Source organism: Leucoraja erinacea, chromosome 11, assembly GCF_028641065.1.
Source record: "Leucoraja erinacea ecotype New England chromosome 11, Leri_hhj_1, whole genome shotgun sequence".
Lineage (NCBI taxonomy): Eukaryota > Metazoa > Chordata > Chondrichthyes > Rajiformes > Rajidae > Leucoraja > Leucoraja erinaceus.
In genome coordinates, this window is record NC_073387.1 from 44,218,019 (window position 1) to 44,235,178 (window position 17,160).

Sequence of the window (17,160 nt, forward strand, 5' to 3'; positions counted from 1 at the left end):
TAACATGATTTATACTTAAACATTTTGTAAAATATTGGTCATGCCACAAATTGAGAACTGTCTCTTTAAGAAGGATGCGAACCCATTGGAAATTTCAGCAAAAATTCCAGCAAATATTAGGAGACTGATTCCTGGAATGAGGAATTTCAGCTGCAAATTTAGACGTGTTAATGTGTGTTGTGGATTATACGTTTGGTTAAATGCGGAGAGCTGTTTCTGTTGGTGGATAGGGTGAGAACTGGAGCAAGCACATTAAAATTATTGGTCTGTACAGGAAAGGGATGTGAGAAACATTTGAATAGTGGATAATAATGGATAGTAATTAATCTTGAGCAACTGAGGTTGGTGTAAATGGACTCAATCAGGGCTTTCAAAAGAGCATTGATTAGGCATTTGAGTGAAAGTTTGGAGGGCAGTAGTGGAACTGGAGCAATTAGATTCCTTTAAAATAACATGAATTGCCTTTTGAGTTGTAACAGCTGAATCCAAATATGAGAAACAAAATCATGTAAATTCTCCACCACAAGAGACAGACTTGATCTCTCCGTCTCCATCCAGGAGACAGACTGTCGACTGACATCTACTACAAACCTACTGAATCCCAGAGCTATCTGGACTACACTTCTTCCCACCCTGCTTCCTGTAAAGACACTATCTCCCTACTCCCATTTCCTCCGTCTACGCCGCATTTGCGTCCAAAATAAGGTGTTCTATACCAGGTCATTGGAGATGTCCTCGTTCTTTAGGGAACGGGGGTTCCCCACTTCCATTATAGATGAGGCCCTTACGAGGATCTCCTCAATATCTTGATGCTCCGTTTTTGGTCCCCCTCCCCCCATTCGTAACAAGGACAGTCTCCTTTGTTCTCGCCTTCCACCCCACCAGCTGTCACATACATCACATAATCCTCCAACATTTTCTCCACCACCATTGGGATCCCACTATGAGTCGCATCTATCCATCTACACATCTTTCCACAGAGAAATTATGTCAAGTTGGGAAAAGGAGAAGTACAACGGGTCCTGGGGGTCCTTGTACATCAGTCTATGAAAGTAAGCATGCAGGTACAGCAGGAAGTGATGAAAGTGAATGGCATGTTGGTCTTTATAACAAGAGGAATCGAATATAGGAGCAAAGTGGTCCCTCTGCAGTTGTACAGAGCTCTAGTGAGATACACCTGGAGTATTGTGTGCAGTTTTGGTACCCTAATTTGAGGAAGGACATTCTTGCTATTGAGGGAGTGCAGCGTAGGTTTACAAGGTTAATTCCTGGGATGGCAGGACTGGCGTATGCTGAGAGAATGGAGCAGCTGGGCTTGTACACTCTGGAGTTTAGAAGGATGAGAGGGAATCTCATTGAAACATATAAGATTGTTAAGGCTTGGACACGCTAGAGGCAGGAAACATGTTCCTGATGTTGGGGAGTCCAGAACCAGGAGCCACAGTTTAAGAATAAGGAGTAAGCCATTTAGAACTGAGACGAGGAAACACTTTTTCTCACAGAGAGTGGTGAGTCTGTGGAATTCTCTGCCTCGGAGGGCGGTGGAGGCAGGTTCTCTGGATGCTTTCAAGGGAGAGCTAGATAGGGCTCTTAAAAATAGCAGAGTCAGGGGATATGGGGTGAAGGCAGGAACGGGGTACTGATTGGGGCTGATCAGCCATGATCACATTGAATGGCGGTGCTGGCTCGAAGGGCCGAATGGCCTGCTCCTGCACCTATTGTCTATTGACACTTCCCTCCACAACTCCCTGGTCATCTTGTCCCATCCCACTCAAACCACCCCCTCCCTAGGTACTTTCCCCTGCAAACGCAGGCGATGCAACACGTGTCCCTATACCTCCCCCCTCAACTCCGTCCAAGCACCCCGACGTTCTTTTCAGGTGAGGCAGAAGTTCACTTGCACCTCCTCCAACTTTATCTACTATATCCGCTGTTCCTTGCATGAACTCCTGTATATTGGCAAGACCAAGCGCAGGCTCGGCAATCGTTTCGCTGAACACCTCCGATCAGTCTGCCTAAACCTACCTGATCTCCCGGTTGCTCAACACATTAAGCCCTCCTTCCATTCCCACACTGACCTTTCTGTCCTGGGCCGCCTCCATTGTCAGAGTGAGGCCCAATGCAAATTGGAGGAAAAGCACCTCGTATTTCGCTTGGGCCCCTTACACCCGAACAGTATGAACATTGACTTCTCTTAACTTCAAGTAGCCTTTCCCTCTCCCTCCATCCCTTCCCCCTTCCCAGTTCTCCGACCAGTCTTACTGTCACTGACTACAGTTTATCTCTGTACTGCCTACTCCTCTGACATAAGTCTGAAGAAGGATCTCGACCTGAAGCGTCACACATTCCTTCTCTCCAGAGATGCTGCCTGTCCTGAGTTACTCTAGCATTTTGTGTCTATGAAAATAGCCTAGTTAGATATTTTAGTTTATTGTCACGTGTACCAAGGTACAGTGAAAAGCTTTTGTTGCATGCTAACCAGTCAGCGGAAAGACAATACACAATTACAATTGAGCAATTCATTGTACAGAAACATGATAAAGGGACTAATGTAAATAATGTTTAGTGCAATCTGAAGCCAGTAAAGCCCAATCACAGATAGTCTGAGGGTCTCCAATTAGGTTGATAGTGGTTCAGAACTGCTCTCTAGTTGCGGTAGGTTGGTTCAGTTCCTGATAACAGTTTGACATTAATGGAGAGAGAAATGAGGTTGGCATTTCAGTTTGATTATCTTTGAGAGTGATTTGAAAGATTAGTAAAATAGATTGCTAAATGCTTAACATTGGGCATGGAATTCAATTTTTGTCCATGCTTGATACATTGAGTATTTGTGATGCACTCAAGAATGCTGAGCATTAAATAACTTGATAAATTGGGAAGCATATTGTATTAAAGGAAGTCAATGTAATTGGTATGTTGGTGTTAAATTACTATTCAGTTCAGCTCGGGTTTTAATTGAATTCGCAATAGCTGAAAATGCTATGTTTAATTATGGCATTTCTACCTTGGCATTCTTCATGATATACAACAATCTGATTCTTTACCTAAAATTTGAAAGCGATTATTTTAATTCTGAATGAAAGATGAAGTGGAATTGGTTAACTTCAAATGTTAAACTGGTTATGCATTGAGTAGGTACATTGTACCAAGTTCCGAAAACAAAGTCCTGCATTCATCATTGTATTTCAAATGTTGGAATTAGTAATGGAAAGAGACTTGAAATTTTATTCCCCAAAATGTTGCATTTGACACGCTTAGCTCAAGGACTTCATAGTATTGCCAAGCACATACGTAGCTTGTTTCCAAATGTCGATCACCTAACTTCCAATGTCAAGAAAATCTTCCTCAAAGTACTGTTATGTGTGCAGTTGTTCAAGGAAATGGCACCCGAGATTCTGCTACCTTCTCAGCCCGTTTTGATTAGGTGGGATACATGGGTCTCTGCTGTACTCTGCTGCAAATTTTGAAAAGATAAAATAAATCATCAACTGTTTTGAAGAAGCTGCTTTGAAGAAGAAGGATCGTCAGTGAAATCATGCAGAAAAAAGTCCCTCTTGTGTTTATTGCTTCCAATTTTGCAAACTCCCCACTAGCTATCACTTCCCTTGAGAAACGTGGCAAAACATAACTTGCAGGCTTTCAACAAAGTAACTGATGATATTCGTAAAGTTCTTGGCGCTGCAGGTAAAAACATACAAGGACAATGTGAGAGTGAGTTTAGCTAACAAAGATCTTGAAGAAATACAAAACATAGCTAAAGTTCTCAAAGGTAGTTGTAATGTACAAGATATTGACATGAATATAGTCTGTAGCTTGTTTCGAGTATGCACCAGTGACCTCAGCTGGGGTGGAAAGAGGTTTTTCACAACTGAAGCATATTCTGTCTGACAGACGGCATATTTTAACACCAGATAATTTGAAAAAATGCTAGTAATTATGTGCAACCAGGCAACTTTGGTCATTTAATGTAGTATACCTTTATATTATTAAATGTAACCATATTTTGGTGGTGGAAATAAATGCCTTTTTATGCATTTTACGTGCCTTTTTGGAATTTGTTTATGCCTTTTTGCCTGCCTATTTCAGAGATTTTTAGTGCCTAAACATCCTGGCTCTAGTGATCACAATTCCATATGTTTGAAGATGGTTATGGATCAGGATGAGCCTGGACCTTGAGGGAAGACACCAAAATGGGATAAAGCAAGTTGCAGCATTATTAGGTAGCAGCTTGGGAGAGAAAATTGGAGGAGGTTGTTGGGTAAATTCACATCTGGTGTGGGAGTGTTTAAAGGGCAGCTGATCAGAGCCTAGCACCTGGCTGTTACAGTAAGGAAGAAGAGTAAGATGGCAGAGTAAGAACATTTTGGATGATCAAAGAATTTGTACATTTTGTTTAAGATAAAGGATTTGTATATAAGACTTAGAAAGATTAAATAAGATGGAACATTCTAGAAATATTAATCAAATAGGAAATAACTTGCTGGGCTGTGATTTTTGCCATGTCTGGATTTGATGCCCAAGTCGATATCAGGTTATGAGTAGTGTGCTGGAGAGATTGATGCAGGGCCTTTCCTATTTACAATTCATGCAAATTGCTTGAATAAAAAGCCTAATTGTCTAATTGTCTATTTTGGCAAGAAAAAAATGCATATTTAAATTGTAAAAGGTTACTGCTTAGTAATGCAGAAGGATCTAGTTGAAATGGTTCTCTTATGAGGGAAAATGGTACAAGCTAATTGTATGCACTATAATAAGAGGCAACTTGATTGTAGTATACGAGATTCTGATGGTTTTGACAGAGTGGATGTGAAAAGTCTTTTTGTGTAGAAAGTCTGGAATGGAGGTTAACTTTTTTTTTGTTAAAGACAGATAAGAGACTATTTTCCTGAGGACTGAAGGCTTTGGAGCTCTTCCTCAAATGCCTTGGAAGCCGAGATTGATAATTTATAAGGGGTGAAATGTTGCTGTGGGTGGTTGGAAATACAGAGATGAGATTACGATCAGATCTGTCATGATGATCTTATTAAATAGTGAAGCACCAAATGGTCTACTAATTCTTGTTTATTTGTAAGTAAATTGAATTTACTTGCATTGCATTCTTAATTGCTAATATTCAAACTATCATATTACATTTCTTTTTGGGAACTTTTTTTTATCACATGTGACTTTTTGGCAGTTTGCCAATAGTAGAAGCTAACATCCAATGTGCAGGTCAAATGTCTTATTTAATTACTAGTTTTACCTTTAGAAATTAATTCATTTGGTAATGCCCAATTGTAGGATTAAATGGCCATTGCTATGTGATGTGTAGTCTAAATTCCCTACATATAAAGGCATAGGAAACTCAACCAGGAATGATAGCACTAATGGAGTTTGTGTTAACTTCTATTTCCTTACAACACAGCCCATTCAGTCCATTGTCTGTTGCAGATCTCAGAGCAATACCATTTCCCTTTGAAAGCTACTTTCTCACTCACTACAGCACTTGCCAGACTGGTGATTTCCCTATCGGAACAATTTCAAAAGTGTTCACAGGCTATTGGGCATGGTACCACCAGTGTTGCAGCAATTGCCTACAGTTACCATGCTAGTGTTGCTTGGACCATGTATAAAACCATTGCATCAATGCCGCCTGGCTCACCCATCCGCATAAGCAGCTTTCCAAGTCTAGTGATGTTTAGTGTCGTATGCATAAGTACCATGAGGTACAGGTAAAATGAAAATCTTGCAGCAGCATTACAGGCACATAAACTCAGATACCACATAATAAATAAATGTTACCTAAATCCTGCATAAATTAAACATTCTATAAGATAGTCGCAACAGAGACTGCAAAAAAAACAAAAGCATCAAAGCACAAGTGCAAAAACACAATTGGGGAAAAGGGCATGTTAGTAAAAAAGGTGGTTCTGTTGCTGAGGTAGAATTAGAGTTTTGTAGGTTCGTTCAAAAACCTGTTGCAGGAAAGTAGCTGTTCCTGAACAGGCTGGTTCCTGAACCTGTTGGTGTGCAACTTCAGGCTTCTGTGTCTACTGCTTGATAAAGCAGTGAGAAGAAGGCATTGCCTACATGGTATGCATCCTTGAATATAGATGGTGTCTTCTGAAGGCAGTGCGCCATGTTGATACTTTATAAACCTTCCTCTGCAGTTAATTGTTTCTCCTAGATACTTTCTTTGATGGACTATGTCTGAGGGCTAGGCTGAGTCAACCACTCTACAGCCTATTTTGCTTCCAGAGTTGTTGGATTGCTCTGATGCAACCAGTCAGGATAATTTCTCAAGTGCATCTGTAGATGTTTAAGAGTATTCAGTCATATGCCAAATCTCTTTAAACTTCTAAGAAAATTGAAGAGCTGGCATGCTTTTTTGTGACGGAATCTATTTACTGGGCCCAGGATAGGAATTTGAAACTTCAGATACCACAGAATGAGTCTGAAGAAGGGTTTCGGCCCGAAACGTTGCCTATTGCCTTTGCTCCATAGATGCTGCTGCACCTGCTGAGTTTCTCCAGCATTTTTGTGTACCATGTGAAACTATTAACTCTCTCCATCACCAACCCATCAGTAAAAACTAGTTGACTTCCCCTTTCTGAAAGTATGATTCATCTCTTGCTTTTGTTGCTGTTAGCGAGAGATTATTGTTGTGGCACCACTCAATCAGGTGTTCTATCTATCCCCTATGTACTGACTTGTCACTACCCATGATTTGGCTAAATCATCGTGTCATTGGAGAATTTATAGATGGCATTAGAGCTGAACTTAGCCACATAGTCCTTGGTGTAAGGAGAGTAGAGCAGGGAGCTAAGCATGCAGCCTTGAGGTGCACCTATGTTGATGGTTAAAGATGAGGAGACGCAGAGCCATGGATAAGAGCACCAATAGCGAGAGTGGTGTTTTCTGCCAGATCCCCAGCACAGGAACATGTGGCATTGGGGGAGGTAATGGGCTTGTGCCTGTTTTCTGCCATTGCAGATTACAGCGTGAGGAGATGTCTATATTCAGGTATAAGGGCAAAGTACCCTCGAAAGAGAGCAAGGGTTCCCAACCTAGGGGAAATTTGCCCCCAGGGGGTAAATTTCGCCGACCTAGGGGGGTAAATTTGTTGATTCTGGATTTGTACATAATTTTTATTTTTGACTGACTGTTTGGTTCTGGTATACTGGTCTGTTTATCATTAGTTCATAAGTAAGTGAAATAACATTGTTATGTGCTATTAAAGTTGCCAGGGGTAAACGGGACAAAAAAGGTTGGGAACCCGTGGACTAGAGGATCAAGAGTGCTATGATAAATCGGTGCTCCATGAGATTGCAAAGTATGGTATTTTGATGTGAGGCACAATTTCAGCTAAAGCCTTTACCGATACCTGAAAAGGCACTATAAACTGGGAGCAGGAATAATCCAGTCGTCTTGTTTGTTGTATAACATGGTACCTTTCTAAATTCCATGGGGACATTTTCCAAGGTGAGCGAACTATTGAAAAAATATCACTGAAGAAGGGCCCCGACCCAAAACATCACCTATCCATTTCTCTAGTGATGCCGCTTGACCCGCTGAGTTGCTCCAGCAGTTTGTGTCTATCTTTATTATAGACCAGCATCTGCTTTTTCTCTTTTATTAAATATTGTAAAAATAACATTTTCTGCAAATTTCTGGACTATACCAATGTCCAAAGGTAGAGAGATAATTGCCTGGTATTTGTCTCGCTCAATCTCCTCTGACATTTTATCAATTCCTTGAATTAATAAATGGTAAGAAAATAATCAGTTACATTGAAGATGCAAAACATTAACAAAAATTAAGGCCCAATGCAAATTGGAGGTAAAGCACCTCATATTTTGCTTGGGTAACTTACACCCCAGTGGTATGAACATTGACTTCTCTAGCTTTCCCCCTCTCTCTCCATCCCCTCCCCTACCCTGTTCTCTGACCACTCTTAAACCCGTCCCACGGTACAAGTTCATTCCAAGAGCTCTCCTGAGTTTGCCCTTATTCGAACTCGGAGATTTACGATAATGGCCACTCGTCGCTACTCGGGGCTCTCGTGGACATTTTTCAACATGTTGAAAAATCTTCACGAGTCTTCCCGTGCTTGCCTGTCATTAGCGAGTCTTCTTGAGTACCCGCTGTTAGCCTTACAAGCTGCTAAGAGACGTTACCGAGCTCCGATGTACCCGCTATGTTCATTCTCCGTGCTTACCCCGAGTTTGATTATTTTTTTTTAAACTCGGGAGAGCTCTTGGAATGAACACGTACCGTGGGACAGGGCTATTACTGTCTCCGACTTCATTTTATCTCTGTACCACCCACTCCCCGACATCAGTCTAAAGAAGGGTCTCGACCCAGAAACGTCACCCATTCCTTCTCTCCAGAGATGCTGCCTGTCCTGCTGAGTTACTCCAGTTTTTTGTGTCTATGATTTAAACCCACATCTGCAGTTCTTTCCTACACATCCTTGAACCATCTCTTCTGTCTGTTTATTTCATGATAGAGCTTGCATCAGAGTATATTGTTTTGGAATTCTGGTGTCATGCACGAGAACAACATGGACTGCTCAACATATCTAGGACTTTATAGCTGGGAAAGTTAATCTGGGAGAGAACACTGACTTTAGTTCACATCTGTCCAGGCAATTTGAGGGATTTTGCAGAGACTTGGTTGTGCTTTTCATGCCTTGATAAGTCTGCTGTAGACTGTCTAGAATAGATCAAAGGAGAATATAAGAGGACAAGAATCGCTGCTGCTCATAAGACCATGAGATTTGTTTTGGTTTCAAGATCATCACCTTCAAATGTCCTTTATGTATAGATTAAAAATGGCGCTAGGCCATCGAAGGCAATGGTGAATGTTTTCTTTTTGCTAATAATTGACACCTGAGTTATGGGAAGTGTTCCATGCTTTCTGGCATCTTGCTGCAAACATAAAGATCAAATCCCATTTCTTTCTTTACCCATTTCTCTATCCTATCCTTCCATTTACTTGATTATTCTCGAAGCAATTTCTGATTTGCCACCTGTGTTGCGAATCAAAATGAAGACGGGTGAAAGTGATGAGGTCAAGGACAGTTCGAAGTGAAAGCTTGAACATAGCCTATTAGCTGGGTAAACTCTGCTTAATGCTTAATTTAGTTAGACAGTATCACATACTTAAGCATCTTATAAGCAAGCAGTAATTGTTTGTGCCAATGCTTTCATTGTGTTACTGAAGTAGACACTTGTGTAAAGTTGCTATTTTTCCTTTTACATTTTGGGAATGTGGATGTGCTGGGCACTGCCAGCACTTAATGCCCATCCTTAACACATTAAGGCACTGGCTCGGTGGTGTTCCGAATTTGATTAAACTGATGGGGCAATAATTGTGTGTTTTGTTGGCATTACACATCTGGGCAGTTGCCTCAGTGTTAGATAGCTCTGGTCTTTTATGTTTAGGTTTATTCTTGTTGGTGAAAATTTTTTTGTGCTTGCTTGTTCTCACCGAGGTTGATCATACGCTGAATAATCCAACCACATTTGGAAGTGGAAATAAATAATAGTAATTGCATTCATTGCAACGTGTAAAATGAGTTGAGGTACTGTATTGTAATTTTGTTGCATGTCATTGTGGTATATCTCATGTCTTGATTGGTGAATATGTTTAGTTTGTGACTTTATTTGAAGCAGAAATAATATGTGAATGCTTCATTGAGCATAATTCCGACTGGTGACTACGCACTTCGTCCGAGCACATTATCGCAAGCGTCATGCAAGCCATCTTAAATGACCACCTAAACTGTCATTTGGCAACCTAAAAAGTGGTCCAGGTTGCCCGGCTGGCATCAGAGCAAAAAAGCTCTGCCCAGAATTTAATAAAATGGTTGCTGCTTTGGATTTTATCCTAAATAGCAATACCTGATCAATGGTAAGTGATTGTTGAAGTATTGATGGCTATAGCATGCTATCTTAGTGCGAGTTATATTTCAAATGGAAATGATGGAAGGAGCAATTACCGAGTTATGGTAGCAAAGTAGCAAAGATGTAACAATATTTTTGAAAACCATGAAGTAGGGCCTGTCCTACTTGCGCAATTTTTCAGGCGACTGTCAAGTTGCCTGAAAACCCGGCGGCTGGAACAGCGACTGACAGACTGGATCGCACACGTACACGTTATTCAGGCAGGGGACGGCAAGCGGGGGGAGCGGTGTCTGAGTGAAATTCACATGGTGCAAAGCCAACGTGATACAGACACGCACCGCGATGAACAGGAAGGTTGGCGCTGTAATTAAGATGGTGAAAGCACAGTGTGCGGGAAGGGTTACGTAGGTCCCTTAAAAGAGAGGAGGGGGAGGGAGTAGAAGGAGACGGGTTGGGGAGAAGAAATGGAGACGACTTTTAAGAAGCCAGAGATACACGGCTGTGAAGCTCGGCAGACATTAACATTACCAGTCGGTTATCCTTGGTTCTGAAAACTACTGCTTACATTTTTTTCCCCAATGAGCCAATTAAATTTACCGGTCAGCACTGGCTACAACCTATGTGTACCTTTGACCCACTGACGACCCACCTACAGCACGAGAATTCTCGCTACTCTCCATGGCCGCTTCATTCTGGTCGCCGCTAAGTTTTCAACATGTTGAAAAATTTGCGGCGATCATAATGAGGCCGTGACTAGTTCCCAGAATGCGGGAACTCCTTACGACCATGAAGGCAAATAACTGGCAACCATCCGCGAACGTGTGGCGACCCTTAGTCTCCTGCAGTCGCCTAAAAAGGCGCCTAAGTCGGACATTAGTTTCCATATATTTGACGAAAACACTGTATGAATGCACTGTATGTGAATCATATAATAGTTCAAGTGAGTTTATTGTCATGTGCCCCTGATAGGATAATGAAATTCTTGCTTTGCTTCAGCACACAAAACATAGTAGGCATTTACTACAAAACAGATCAATGTGTCCATATACCGTAATATAAATATATACACACATGAATAAATAAAATGATAAAGTGCAAATAACAGATAATTGGTTATTAATAATCAAAGTTTTGTCCGAGCCAGGTTTTATAGCCTGATGGTTGTGGGGAAGTAGCTATTCCTGAACCTGGTTGTTGCAGTCTTCAGGCCCCTGTACCTTCTACTTGAAGAGTGTGTGGTCAGGATGGTGTGGGTCTTTGATGATACTGCCAGCCTTTTTGAGGCAGCGACTGCGATAATAATATATTATACAACTTTGCATTTGGCCAAACTTAATATTGAATTGTACCGTGTGAAATTCATGTATTGCTTTTGTCATTTTGGTGTTATTGTCATTCTCGACTTTCCGCAAATGTCATTTTAGAAGCAAATTTAGGATTGGAAAAGGCAAATCTCTTTCTTTCTAACTTAAGGTTATAACTTTTTCAGGTTGAATCGTTTATTTTGGACCAGGAAGATCTGGATAATCCAATGCTTAAAACAGCCTCTGAACTACTGTTGTCAAGTGCTGCAGATGGAACAGATCTACGAACAGTGGACCCAGAAACACAGGCTAGATTGGAAGCCTTGCTAGAAGCAGCAGGTATTTTAGTTAGTATACCTGTAGCATTTAAACTTTTAGATATGTTTCTTTTAAAATTAATTTCTAGCTATCGGTGTTTTCAAATCACGCTCTGATGTATAAATTCCAACACCCATTGTATAAATATTCACGGTCAGATTTTTAATTTGGACCAATTTTAGCAGAATAAATTTGATAACCTGAAATGTTGCTGTCATAAAAATTATTCCGTAAGCCTGTTCATCATTCAAGATCATATCCAATATGTGACTCATTCCCAAAGACACATCTTTGGTTAACAGAAATCTATGGATCTTAGATTTAAATTACTAATTAACAGCATTATTTATTGTTTGTGTGGGAGTTTAAGAAGCTTCTGCCACCCTTCCCTTGCATGTGTAAAATGTCTAAATCCTGCTTCTGAAAAACATTGCTCAAATTTGGAAATGCTTTGCTCTTTGATGCCCAATCTTTATTTACCCTGTTTTCTAATATTTTAAAATTGCTTAGATATCCATTTAACTATGAATTTCATCGGAATGTGTAACTGTAACAGCTTTGTAACTTTTCTTTGTGGCTTGAGCCTTGAAATCATACTATTATTCTCATAAATCCATACTGGACTGTCACCAAAGCCTTGTATACGTTTCATAGGTTTGTGTCCAGAATTTTAGAATGCTCCAGTTGTGGTTTTACTAGAGCTTTTAAGTAGTTGCAGCAGACTGCATTTCATTGTTTTCTAGTCCCCTGAATACAAGACTATCTTTCCATTACCCTTTGCGATCATTTTCTTTACTTCATCACATGAAGATTTAAAAGACCGTAACATTTCTTTGGCTATCTGCTGGTTTTCATATACAGAATATTCTATTCATATTGTCAAAATGTATGCATTTATTTTTGCCAACTGTTTCCCCATTTTCTTAATCTGTAAATATTTGTGTAATTAAGTGCTTCAGTCTGTGATCTCAGAATGCCATCTACCTTAATGCCATTGCCAAATTTGATATTGCACAGTTTAGATTTTGGTAGTTTGGGAAGGATAATATGCATTTGAGGCTGTCTTGGATGAGTGTGTTTTCCCTTTTAAAATGACTAAAAAGGTATATCTATTATTTGGAATCTAGAAGAACGAGGATGACCTTAATGAAACTTATGGTACCGAAGGTTCATTACAAAGTAGATATTGAGATGTTTTTGCCAGGTGGAGAATCTCAATTGAGGGGATTTTGTTACAAGTTACATTTTAAAGCTGAGGTGTGTTGTAAATCTCTTTGCACGGGTTAGTAAGTTCTTGGAATTCTCTAAATCAGAGGATTGTGGAGGCTACATTGCTGGAGGTATTTGTTTTTGAAACACAAGGAAATTGAGGGCTGTGTGGAATTGCCGCATAAAGTGTTGATCAGCATTTTTTTTTTTAATCCGTCGTTCCCTCAATCGTTAATCTCCAGTAATTTCCTTTAATGCAAATAACCTGTAATTCCCTGGTTCTACCTTGTGTAGTTTTCCCATCGCTCCTGAAAAAAGAGCAGTTACTTTTAAAATTCTGGGATGGAAATCCTGTGAATTTTACTCTTTCACAGCCTTTAAAAAAAAAAATATGTGCTTGGATATTGCCCATCTCTTGATTTATTAGGTTAATTGGGATTTTCAGCATCTTTGTGCGTTCTCTGCTGTAAATACAAATAAAATGTAGTCAAACATTGTAGTTGCCATTTTCTCCATATTTCTTCGAAAGGCACACATTATTCAAACTGTTTCTAACAAATAAGTTGACGTTGCAATTTTTTTTGTACATTCTAGGCAATACTTATTTTTTGTTACTTATTTCTTTTTATCTGCTTCTATTGGCGAGCAGAGCTAAAAGGGGCATGAATGTGTTATCATATGCACGTTTCCTTATTTTTAACCTATTAGCTGATTTGCCTAGACTTTTTTTGTTGCTGTTACGTTGAATCTGTCTCTGTCCTAAACATTCTCAGTTTCCCGTTACATATTACAATAAACCTGGTTATTTATAATTACTGTAAAAGAAGTGGACCCTACACACTTAATTGTGAACTTAAGTGAATACCAACCTCTCCCTAACTGTCAGCAAAACAATGGACCGAGTCACCAAATTCAAGACACCTGTCTTCTCTGTTTCCTGCTGCCTGGTCTGAGCCCCCACCCCCAGATAGCACAAGAATACAATTCCCCTGAACTGTTCCTTTCACTCCACCAGCCTCTGCATCTAACACATCATTTCAAGACGTTTCAATGGGACCCCACCACCAGCCATATCATCTTCTCCTCCGCTTTTCACCCCCCCCCCCTTTTATCTGGATCCGCCCATCACTTATCAACCTTTCAACCTTTTGCCCCAACCCCCCCCCCCCCCCCCCCCCCCCTTCTTTCTACTCCATCCCACTCTGAAGAAGGGTCTGGACCCGAATCCCACCCCCAAATGCTTCCTTACTTGCTGAGTTACTCTAATAATTTGTTTGCACATGATTTCATCTGCAATCTTTGTGACTGCTTTATTTTTATATTTCTACATACTAATTTGATGTAATGATGATGCTTGCAAAGTTGTGTTTAGGATCACCTTTGTAGTTTAAAACCAATCTGTTGTGCATCATAGTAAATAAAATTCAATTTGCTTTATTTCACCCATGGAACTTGTTAAATAGGTGATTTTGATCAGCCATTCATTAATTCATTTTTTTTTTTTTTTAGCAAACCTTTTTAATTTACCATATAATCTACCCAGTTCAGTGGCAAATTGCATGAATTGATTTATACATCACAAAAACTTCACATTATTGCAATTATAGATTGTGGAAGTTATTTTCCATTCTTTTTAGCATTTGCTTACATTTATGTTTCATCTATTCAGTGCAGATCTTGTTTAGGAGAGAACCTATTTGCTGTTAATTTTCAGTTAGCCTATTTACATTCTTACCACATGATGGCAGCTCACTGGGCAGTGTATCCACTAGGCAGTTGGTTTGCAGATTTTGTCATAGAATGGCACAGTGTGGTAACAGGCCCACCTGCCTGTAGATAGTCCATAATCCTCAACCTGTCTGAGCCATGCAGATTTCCAGGGGAAAATACATTAAAATGAGGAATTAAACCACATAACAATTTTTACTATATGGAATCTTACAATTTTAAGTCAGAATTGTAGGATTCCATGATTTAAAAATTGGAAATTCATTGATTTATCAGTTTCCACAATTCTCTTTAACAATGTGTTAAATGGTCACCAAATCAATTAAGTTGGCATCATTTAAAACTCGTTAATGCCAATATTTTCCACGAAGTTTGTTCCTCTTGTTATTGTAGCTATTCTCTTAATTGGACATTGTGTTAATTGGAATGACTAATGCTGTCATCAGTGGTTTGAAATGTAGCTTTCAAATAAGGTTTGCATTGTATACAGTGCCCTCCATAATGTTTATGACAAAGACCCATCATTTATTTATTTGCCTCTGTACTACACAATTTTAGATTTGTAATAGAAAATAAATCACATGCGGTTAAAGTGCACATTGTCAGATTTTGTTAAAGGGCATTTTTATACATTTTGGTTTCACCATGTAGAAATAACAGCTATGTTTATTGATAGTCCGTCCCCCCGCCCCCCCCCCCCCCCCCCCCATTTTAGGACACCATAATGTTTGGGACACATGGCTTCACAGGTGTTTATAATTGCTCAGGTTGTAATTATGCTCCTAGAGCTAACCCTAGCAGAGAGGTTGACATCTGGAACAGTAGATGAGGTTGGAGGAGGTGCAGGGGAACCTCTGCCATGCATGGAAAGACGTGTCACCTTGAACAGCGGATGCGGTAGAGGTTGGAGGAGGTGCAGGTAAACCTCCACCTCACCTGGAAAGACTTGACACCCGAGACATCAGATGCAACAGATGAGATTGGAGGTTCACCTGCACCTCCTCCAACCTCTACCGCATCCGCTGTTCAAGGTGACACGTCTTTCCATGTGTGGCAGAGGTTCCCCTGCACCTCTTCCAACCTCATCTACTGCATCCGCTGTTCCAGTTGTCAACTTCTCTACATCGGCGAGACCAAGCGCAGGCTTGGCGATCGCTTCGCCCAACACCTCCGCTCAGTTCGCACTAACCAACCTGATCTCCTGGTGGCTCAGCAGGGCTCTCACTTAACTTTTTTTTCTCCGATGCCAGCCGGGCAACCAAGGCAGCTTTTTAGGTTGCCAAATTACAGTTTAGGTGGTCATTTATGACGGTTTGCATGACGCGTGCGATAATGTGCTCGGACGAAGTGTGTAATTACCAGTCGGAATTATGCTCAATGAAGCATTCACATATTATTTCTGCTTCAAATAAAGTCACAAACTAAACATATTCACCAATCAAGACATGATATATACCACAATGACATGCAGCAAAATTACAATACAGTATCTCAACTCTTTTTACACATTGCAATGAATGCAATTTCTATTATTTCTTTCCATTTCCAAACAAAAATGTGGTTGGATTATTCAGCATATGATCAACCTCGGTGAGACTTTGCGATCGCTTTGCACAACACCTCCACTCAGTTCGCAATAACCCCCTTATCTCTCGGTGGCTCAGCACTTCAATTCCCCCTCCCATTCCGAATCTGACCTTTCTATCCTGGGCCTCCACCATAGCCAGAGTGAGGCCCACCGCAAATTGGAGGAACAGCGCCTCATATTTCGCTTGGGTAGTTTAGCTTGGGTGAAACGTCGCCTATTCCCTTGCTCTATAGATGCTGCCTCACCCACTGAGTTTCTCCAGCATTTTAGTCTACTTTATATTTAGTTGCGTCTGGTTGGGTAACTATGGTAGGGTGCAGACTATTTCATGCTTTAAATGTGCGGGGGAACTCCATGGAGCAGCCAGCATCTCCGGATAGAAGAAATTGGGTTACGTTTTGGGTTGAGACTCTTCTTTAGACTCCCAGTGTTTTTAGTTTAATTTAAAGATACAGCATGGAAACAGGCCCATCAGCCCACCAACTCCACGCCGACCACCAATCACCCGTACACTAGTTCTATCCCACACATTAGCGACGTAAGTCAAGAGTGTTTTATTCTCTCACGTCCTAGTTTGAACAATGAAATCCTTACTGCAGCAGCACAACAGAATATGTAAACATAGTACTCTGTAAGCAATGTTATAAACGAGAAAACAAAACGGTGTACAGGTGCACAACCTTTTATCCGGAGTTCCGGAAACCGAAAAGCTTCGAAAACCGGACATTTTTTCCAGGATGTCGTCTGCACACCAAAGCTCGTGTTTGGCGCCAAACTTGACCCGAAACGACCCACGGTCAACCCAGGTCTGTACTACTGTAGCGGCTGCCTCCTCCCCAGAGACCGGGGAGACACTTAAACATCTGTAAATCATTGCTTAAATGTTAGTCAGTTAGTTTGGAGGGCTTTTATGTGAAGGGGGGGGGTGAGGGGGTGAAGGGGTAAACTTTAATTCTTAGTCCCCTACCTGGTCGGAGAGGCGGGGAGCATGCAATGCCTTACCGGGTCGTCGTGCAGTAAGCTCCGGAGCGCTGTGGCCGCCGACTCCCAACATCGCGGAGCTGGGGCTGCGGGCGTCCGGCAGCGCTGGATTTGGAGCGTTGCGCAGCCAGGGGTAGAGTTGCCG

At 40.9% G+C, this 17,160-nt stretch overlaps 2 protein-coding genes across 8 annotated transcripts in view; one reads left to right on the forward strand and one right to left on the reverse strand.

The window, feature by feature from the left end:
• The window catches only part of pfdn1 (prefoldin subunit 1), a 374,815-nt gene that overhangs the window by 297,160 nt on the left and 60,495 nt on the right, over positions 1-17,160 (reverse strand). The window lies entirely within an intron of this gene.
• The window catches only part of ankhd1 (ankyrin repeat and KH domain containing 1), a 145,481-nt gene that overhangs the window by 14,746 nt on the left and 113,575 nt on the right, over positions 1-17,160 (forward strand). For all 7 annotated transcript variants that reach the window (XM_055643106.1, XM_055643107.1, XM_055643109.1 and 4 more), the window contains exon 2: positions 11,377-11,530. In XM_055643106.1, coding sequence (XP_055499081.1) covers positions 11,377-11,530 — 154 coding nt within the window. The remainder of the gene's footprint in view (positions 1-11,376; positions 11,531-17,160) is intronic.